This window comes from Gracilinanus agilis, chromosome 2 (assembly GCF_016433145.1).
Source record: "Gracilinanus agilis isolate LMUSP501 chromosome 2, AgileGrace, whole genome shotgun sequence".
Lineage (NCBI taxonomy): Eukaryota > Metazoa > Chordata > Mammalia > Didelphimorphia > Didelphidae > Gracilinanus > Gracilinanus agilis.
In genome coordinates, this window is record NC_058131.1 from 405602803 (window position 1) to 405611623 (window position 8821).

At 45.2% G+C, this 8821-nt stretch overlaps 1 protein-coding gene across 1 annotated transcript in view; it reads right to left on the reverse strand.

Annotated features, from left to right (window-relative positions):
* The window catches only part of WNT8A (Wnt family member 8A), a 7407-nt gene extending 3324 nt beyond the window's left edge, over positions 1–4083 (reverse strand). Inside the window, exons 1-5 of the mRNA XM_044661861.1 lie at positions 4016–4083; positions 3876–3909; positions 3199–3337; positions 2096–2221; positions 1149–1291 (exon numbers count right to left, since the gene is read on the reverse strand). Of these exons, the coding sequence (XP_044517796.1) occupies positions 1149–1291; positions 2096–2221; positions 3199–3337; positions 3876–3909; positions 4016–4083 (510 nt within the window). The remainder of the gene's footprint in view (positions 1–1148; positions 1292–2095; positions 2222–3198; positions 3338–3875; positions 3910–4015) is intronic.
* Between the last annotated feature and the right edge of the window lie 4738 nt (positions 4084–8821).

Here is an 8821-nt window from a genome sequence, read left to right on the forward strand (position 1 = left end):
AAAGAAAGAAAGAAAGGAAGGAAGAAAGGAGGGAGAGAGGGAGGGAAGGAGGAAGGGAGGAAGGGAGGGAGGAAGGGAGGAAGGGAGGGAGGAAGAGGGGAAGGAAGGAAGGCAAGAAGGAAGGAATTAAAAAGAAAGGAAGGAAGGAAGGAATTAAAAATAAATAAAGTTCAAATCCGGCCTCAGACACTTCCCAGCTGTGTGACCCTGGGCAAGTCACTTGACTCCCATTGCCTACCCTTACCAATCTTCCACCTATAAATCAATACACAGAAGTTAAGGGTTTAAAATTAATAAATAAATAAACAAACAAACAAATAAATAAAGGAAGGGAGGAAGGAAGGAATTAAAAAATAAAGGAAGGAAGATAGAAAGAAAGAAGAAATAAAGAAAGAGAAAGAGACAGAGAGAGAGAGAGTGTGTATGCACCTGGACTTTATGACTATGGGGAGATAAAGTGATAATGCAGGTCTTTCCAATTGATAGGAACTAGCTAATTATTGTAGGAGAGGCATAGGTAATTTGAATGAGGTAAACTAAGGTGAATCATTCAAGGTCTCAGTTTTATAAAAGACCTTGGCCTACTTAACGTATCTTGACACCTCCTATTGTAATCACCCGGCTCCTGTCAATTGGAATTATTCTAGCTAATTGGAATTAGATATGGTAAATTGGGTCAGTTCTAATATTAAATGGGGGCCGAGGGGTCAGTGGTGCATTGACAATCCAGAGTATCAGCATTCACATTCAGATTTATTAGGCATTATCTTTATAAGCAGCACTTTGCCTCAGAGGCTGTTGTCTATATGCTCCAAGTGGATTTCCTTGAGATTCTGAGAGTGAGCCCCAGAATGTCCCTGTCTGCTGAAGCAGGCTTTTAAACCCAGGGAGGCTCCTCCAGAACCTGACCACACTCTTCCCCCTCCCTCCCTCCCTCTTCTCTCAAAAGTCACAGTCCTCTTCAGGGAAGCCAGGACTACTAGGGCTGATCCTATTGGGCACATTGTAATCCTGTCAGCCCCTGGCCCCTCCCACTACCCCCCGATTCCTAAACTCCATTCCGGTCTCAGCTCCCTCCAGAAAACCCTGTTAAGGCCAGAGAGAGGATGATGACCCCAAGAGACCTGTCACTTGGTTCAGGTACACACCAGCCTGCCTGCCTGGTTGTTGTGCAGATTCATCAAAGCTCTGGCGTCCTTGCCCTTCTCCAGACCATCCACAAAGAGTTTGGAGATTCTCTCCCCAAACTCCACATTGTCACTGCATCCTCCCCAGATCCAGCCATGGCCACCTGTATGCAAGGGAAGACCGAGGAGGGTGTTACCCCAGAAGTCCCATGGTCATTCCAGAAATTAGGGTGAAGACTATTTTCAATTTTCCCTTTGTGGCCCCAGGTGCCCAGCACAGAGCAGGCACTTAATAAAATGCTCATTGAATTGTCAAGTTGAAAATTAGCTTCCTTTTAGAATGGAGCACTGTAGTCCTGCTTGGGGATAAGTGAGGGGCAGGGGGAGCCACAGCCAAAGGAGAAAAAGCACAACAAAGTGGGGAAGAAATGACCCTGAGTCTGGAAGGAGGCTGATGACTTTACTATAGAGCCAGTTTGGGGGGGAGGGGTGCTAGGTGGCTCAAAAGATTGAGAACCACACCTAGAAACAGGGGATCCTGGGTTCATATATGATCTCAGATACTCCCTAGCTATGTGATCCTGAGCAAGTCACTTAATCCACACTTCCTAGCTCTTACCACTCTTCTGCTTTAGAACCCATAGACAGTATTGATTAAGTTAAGAGTTGAAAAAAAAGAGCCACTGGATATCTTTGATCCCTCATGAATAAAAATGGAAGGCAGAGAATGGGGTTAAGGGAGAGGTAGAATCACAGTCTTGCAAAAGCTTAGCTGAATAGGCATGAACCATAGCTAGATCATAGTCAAAGCCCCCAAATTTCAGATCTTCTGGCCTATTCTTCCCTATTTCACCCAGCTTTCCAGCTCTATGGATTTAGGGTGGGGCAGGAATGGGGAGATGCTTCATCCACACTTTCCTGTCTGTTCTCCACTCCTTGCCCTTGTTCTCCCTGCACACCAGACTCACCAGTTTTTCCATTGTTGGACTCATCACAGCTGCAGTTCTCAAAATCCCCCATGCTACAGTTCTTGGTGATGGTATACATAACCCCTGCAGAGCTGATGGCATGGATGAAAGATGTCTCCCTAGTAGCTTTGGAACAGGGAGAGTTACAGAGTATGTTACTGAAGACAGAAGAGGAACCTACTTCATCAAGGTGACTGATAGCCTGCAGAGGAAAGCTGACCCTGCAGATCTGAAATCAGGTGCTTAGAAGGTATTTTTCAGCTTCAGGATTCAAAGTGTGTTTGCTGCTGTTTCATCCATCCCAGGTATGATGGTCACACAAGGGGAAACTGAGGCTTATAAAAAACATAATGTGCCCCAGGGGAAATAAGAGACCCTGCTGTACTGAAGTGGTACAGGGGAAAAAAATATAGAAAAACACTGGATTTGGAATCATGGAATCCAGATTTAAATTCAAATCAAATGAGGAGGTTAGACTAGAAGACCTCTAAATTTCCTTCTAGCTCTCTAATCTATGACTTCAGCTCTGATTAGTGAAGAATATTATTGGTGTAAGAAATAAGAATGCTGAACACAAATTTCACCTTGGACACTCATAGCTTTGTGACCCCATACCAGTCACTTTCTAACCTCTTTCAGTCTCAATTTCCTCATCTATAAAATGGGGGGTGGGGGTGGATAGGAACAGACACCTACCTTCCCAGAGTTCCTCCTAGGGTCAAATGAGATAATGTATGTTGAGAATCTTGCTAATCTTAATGGGATACATAAATGTGAACTATTATTATTATGATTACACATCTGAGAACTCGGGAACAGAAAGCAACTCTTTACAGCATAATTCCTCACTTATTAATTAGTTTCTCTCCATTCCATCCCTTGCTCCCCAAGTTCCAGGGAGAGGGGGCATTCATTCTTTCTTTCCCATTGCATTTACTCGGAAAGATCCCTCCAAATATTTTTAATATGTCACCATGACGCTTGAGGTCATTTACATAAAAATACACCTGTACATCCACAGATGGGCATAGATACCCATCAACATAGAGAGAAGCAGAGGGCCACAATGAGCCAGGTGCAGACAGTGGCAAACACAGACTTACCACTCCTCAGTCGGTTGTGAGTAGAGATCTGCAGGGCGCTCTCCGGACAGTTCCAGCGCTCCCACGCAAACTGGAACTTACACTCCTCGATGCCACTCTGGGCACCCAGGGCTACACTGGTTGTGTAAGTCAGGTAGGCCTGGGAGTGGAGAGGAAGGAATTGAAACTTCTAAGACTTGTTCTGGGAGTCCCCGCCTCCTGACTTCTGGGGGTGAGGGGCTTAAGGGAGCAGGAGCCGAAATGACCACCTCCAGGGGCAGGGGGCTCTAATCACAATATCCCAGCCGCAGTGGGAGTAGGGGGTGGCCACTGCTTCCTTTTCTTCTCTCATAGTCTCCTTTCCCCCTCTTCCTCCCTCAAAACGAAAACCAAAACCTCAGGGGCTTGAGGGGAGGGAGCGAACTTCTCTCCTTCAGTTTTCTCCGACGTATCTCCATTGACTGACTATATTCACTTGCCTCATTTCTCACCTTAACCTCCAAGGACTGGGCATGTCTTCTTTTCCATTCCGCCCACTTCCCAAGACCCCCAAACATCGTGCCATCTCCCCGAATTTACTTTAGGCAAACACGGGACATACAGCAAGGGTACATATACGTGCCCACAGTTGTGCCCCGTGCATTTGCATGCGTGGGCACAGACATGACATACAGACACTGACGCAAAGAGTGTCCTACCTTGGGTCCTGTCATCAGGAAATTGTTCACTGACCTAGAGCGAAGGGGGGGGGGGGGGGAATGAGCTGTGAATGTGAATGAATGGAAGAAAAATTCGAAGGAGGAACCTCGGAGGCAAAAGCTGAGGAGGGAAGACTTACCAGGCAGAGGTCGTGAGAATGGCATAGCAAATGCCCACAGCTACTAGCAGGAGAAGGCGCTCATTCATGGCTCTGCCCTCCTGGGTCCTGCTTGGACCTCAGCCCCCAGGGGAGAGCCAGCCTAAAAGGTGAGGGATGAAGGGACTGCCCGCTAGCCTTCAAGGAGTAGAACTCAAGGGAGATCTTGCTATTTATAGGGGAAAGTTTTAAGCAGCCCGGGGGTTGGCGGGGGGCGGGGGGGGGTTGGAGGGGGTACGTACGACAGCTAGCCCAGCAACCCGATTTCATTTGTTCTCCAGTGATGCGGTTAGAGGAGACAGTAGCCCAATAGGGCACTCCTTGAGCTCGGCACTTCAAAAGGTGAGAGGAGGGAGCAGTCCGTGGCTCCGCCCCGCCTTGCCCTACCTAGTATCCTCCCTACCACTGGTTCTTGGGGCTAGGAGTTTTCTTTAGCTTACCGAGGAGAAACATGGTCCGTGGCCGGGATCAGAGCAGGTCCTCAGCTGACCTCACCTCCCCCAAAGTCTGGGGTTTCCGTATGATGTCCTAGTTTAGGATTCTTATTTGTCCAGTGACAAGCTTCCTCCAAGGGTGGGTATTGGGGCGGGGTGGAAACTGGGATTCTTGTGTTACTCAGAGTTTTGTCTCTTCTCATGCGCTCCTCTGGGTACAACACAGGAGCAAGTGGTGGGTAGACTCCAAACTGAAGTTCCTTCTGCCTCAGAAACTTCCTGGCTGTGTGACTCTAGGCAAGTTGCTAAACCTCTCCCACTATCAATTTTCTCATCTATAAGGAATAGCACCTTATTCAACAGGGTTGTTGTGTGGATCAAAGGAGATAAAGTATCTAAGGTGCTCTGCAGACCTTAAGCCATTATATAAATATGAGCTATTATCAGAAAAAAAGGATCTGAGATTGAGAAAATTGTGGATTGAGAATTAGTTTGGGTGGGTTAGAACCTGTTCTTTCCCCTGGGAGGGTCTGGGGACTAGGACTCTGTTCCTGATTCCGTATGGCCTTTGGGTGTCATTTACTAGAATTATTAATCTTATTAATAGTTATAGTTAATGAAACCAATCTCACATTTGCACAGGGACCTATGACAAGCAGTAAACAAAGTGGTTCCCTATTCCTTCACTCACTGGATTCATTCAGCCTTAATTATCAGATGGGAAGGATTGGTGGCTAGGATTTGAACCCAGACTTTGTGAATCCTAATGAAGTGCATCTTTTATGACCAGTTACTTCCAAGCTCAATAAATGCCTCAGTTTCTTTCTATCAAAAAAGGGATAATAATTCTTTTCTTGCCTCAAAGGACTATTAACAATTGGTAGGTGTTAAGTACTTTAAAAGTGGAACCAATGTATAATGTCATTATATCATCATCATATTATCATTATAATTGTTACCATTCTAAGTTGAAGTGGCAGTTTGTTTTGTAGGAGTGGGGAAGTCAGGAAGATCTAGGTTCAAGTTCCACCTCTGACATTTACTGGTTGTAAATTTTACCTCGGACACTGGGTAGATCATTTAACTTCTCCAGGCTATAGGCAACTCTCTCAGATTATAAATTGCAGAATTGGTGCTCAATCGGCACTGATAGAGGGTGCTTCCTCACCTGGGGGTCCCCTATGCCAATGAAATCATAGGTCAAGCCCCTAGCCCTACCAATAAGTTATTCTCATTGGCTCTCCTCCTCCAGGGGCAACTATGTATGTGAAGACAACATTTCTGCTCCCCTCCCCCTTCATTACTACTCTTGGCACTGGCATCATACCCAAGTTTCCCAATAGCATTCTTTCCAGTTTGCTTGAATTCCAGCTGCTCATACTGTGTCAAGAGACTTATCCACTTCCCGTCATAGTTACAGGTTCCATTGACTAGATTCTCAGACATTTGAGAATGAATCTGAGACAGAACTTGTGATTTGAATATAGATTGGACTAGATGACCTCTAGGTTCTTTTCCAACTTTGAGGTTCTATTATTCTATGAGTGGAGGTCGTAGGTCACAGGGGTAGTCCACTGGCAAGTGTTGATTCAAGAAGGTAGATGATTTCAAGGAGAATCTGGGATTTTCCAGGCTGGTGAAAACTGTCTAAAGTGGTTACAGGAATGGAATGGGGAGGCAAGAGTAGGGAGAAATGGTACTTATGCCATCCTCAGAAAAATGTGACCTGATGAAACTCAGAGGCCTTTCTTTGCCTGATGGTCACTTCTGGGGCACAAAGCATCCATTCTTCTGTTTTCTGTGCTTCAATGAGTGTAAAATTGGAGAATGTACATTGATAAGGTTTAGGGAGAGAGAGATTTCACCTGTAGGTGACATGAACCAGAGCTCAGAGTGGGGGGGGGGGGAGGGAAGCTGGAGGTGACTAGAGGACTCTGGATGAATCAGGGAGAAGGAGGAACTGGAAGTGGAGGTCCTGATTCATCATCGTCTGACCCACTATAGCACTATAGTCCTGGAAGTCAGGAGACTTGGGTTCTAGTCCCAGGTCTGAGGAGTTCACTCTGACCTCCCAGAGTCCCAAGATTCTCAGGAGTCCTAGGAGTTCATGGGGCGACCTTGGTTAGCCTCAAGTTCTCAGGAGCTCAGTTTCCTTCTTTAAAAATGAGGTTAAATGGGAGCAGCTAGTTGGTTCAATGGATTGAGATCCAGGCCTTGAGATAGGAAGTCCTGGGTTCAAATCTAGCCTTAAGACACTTACTAGTTATATAAGCAAGTTACTTAAACTCCATTGCCTAGCCCTTACTGCTTTTCTGCCTTAGAACTAATATCCAGTATTGATTCTAAAATGGATTTTAAAAATGAGGATATAATTATGTGTACCTCAAGATGTCTTTATGAGGCACAAATGGAATAATGGAAGTGTTTTGGAAATTGTGAAGCAACTAACAAATGTTTGAGATCACAGTATACCAAATAATTTCCTTCACCTGAGGAATGGTGGAGGCATTCAAGGCTCCCCCAGTCATTATCTGGGATTCTAAAATCAAATGGGGTAATATTTATAAAAGCACTTTGGCACAATGTGTGGGACATACCAGGCACTTAATAAATGCTTATTTCTTTCCCTCTTCCTTTCAAGTCTTTTCCGTATTCCTGCCAATGCTGACTACCTCAGGCTCCCCCAAAGGGCCACATCCCTCTCTTGGCTCCAAGTTTATTAGTAAGGCTTGGAGAGTACTTAGCACCCAGGGGCCCAAGGAGGGCTGCTGGAGCCAGACTCATCAGGTGGGTAAGAATGTCATGAATGCTAAATGTTCCTAATGGACTCAGGCTCGTTTCCCAGCCCCCAGCCCCTGCTGGGAGGACAGGGTTCACACATTCCTTCTGCAGTCTAGGAAGGACCCCCTAGGGTTCATGTAGCCTCCCCACTGCCTTAGAGCAGGACACTCTTCCTTTCCCCTCCCCACAATTCAGATAAACCAGAGGTTCCCAGGGAGGGAGATCAGCTTCAGTCTTAGACATTCACCCATTTTGCCCTGTCTAGAAGTTCCATCAGATATCTCATTTTCAACTCCAAATTTAGCAGGGTGGACTTCTCACCCCTTCTCACTGGGCTTTTGGACTGGGTCAGATTTTAAAGCAGTCTCCCTAGGTAGAGTTCTGGAGACTGTCCTTGTCATTCTCCCTCTGGGTTCCTATGTAGGATGATCAATTGTGTCTTATACTGCCTTCATTTCAACTCAATTATACAAATCATACCAGGCTGGGCTAAAAACACAGATTCTATACCATGATCTGCCACACTGTGAGGCACTTCCTCTACACAGACTGATTTCCTCAAGCATAAAACAGGTGGGGAGGTGGTGCAGAATTAGATCCTATCTCTGAGGTTTTTTGAAAATTTTAAAGTCTATGATTTTCTGGAATACTTATTTGAGCATAGCCCTTTCCACCTATCCCCAGGAAACTGCCTTGTGTAAAATAGGCTCCCAAGTCAGTGCTGAATGGAAGCTTCTTGAAGACAGAGCAAAACCATTTCACTTTTGTCTTTAGAACCTAGAACAAAGTAAATGTTCAATAAAATTCTCCTTTACTAGTTGGTTGATTATTGAGGAAATTGAGGGGAAAACCAAAGGTGGTGTTGATTCAAGGGTAAGCCCCAAGCCATTTTCCCATTTTGGGGGAGGGTTGGGGGGAACAATTTTTGTAAAAGGAATTTGCCTGAAAGAAAGAATCCTGGGATGGGAATTAGGAGACTAGGGTTCATATCATGATTTCATCACCAACTAATTGCATCATCTAGAAGAGCAGACCAATCAGCCTGACTGGGGTTTGTTTCCTCATCTGCAGAATAAATGAGTTGGGCTAGATGATCTCTAAGGTCCCTCCTAACAGTCTATGTATGACTCTAAGGTCTACTTTGCAGAGTAGGCAATTAACTTACAGTACTCATTAATCCAAAAGACATTACTAGCACTAATAGAAATGGGTCCTAAATTATGAATTTATGAATGACAAGCATAAATGTCTAATGAGGAAAACTTTTGACCTCTTCTCTGAACCCACAGGAATTCATTTACTATTTGTACTGATTCTTCTATATAGACCTGTTTTGGCCTTGTACTGTTATTAGATTTCCTTCTCTCAATCTCTCTCTCTCTCTCTCTCTCTCTCTCTCTCTCTCTTTCTCTGTCTTTCCCTTCCTTCCTTCCTTCCTTGCTTCCTTGCTTCCTTGCTTCCTTCCTTCTTTCCTTTTCTTCCTTGCTTCCTTCTTCTTTCCTTTTCTTCCTTCCTTCCTTCTTCCTTCCTTCCTTCCTTCCTTCCTTCCTTCCTTCCTTCCTTCCTTCCTTCC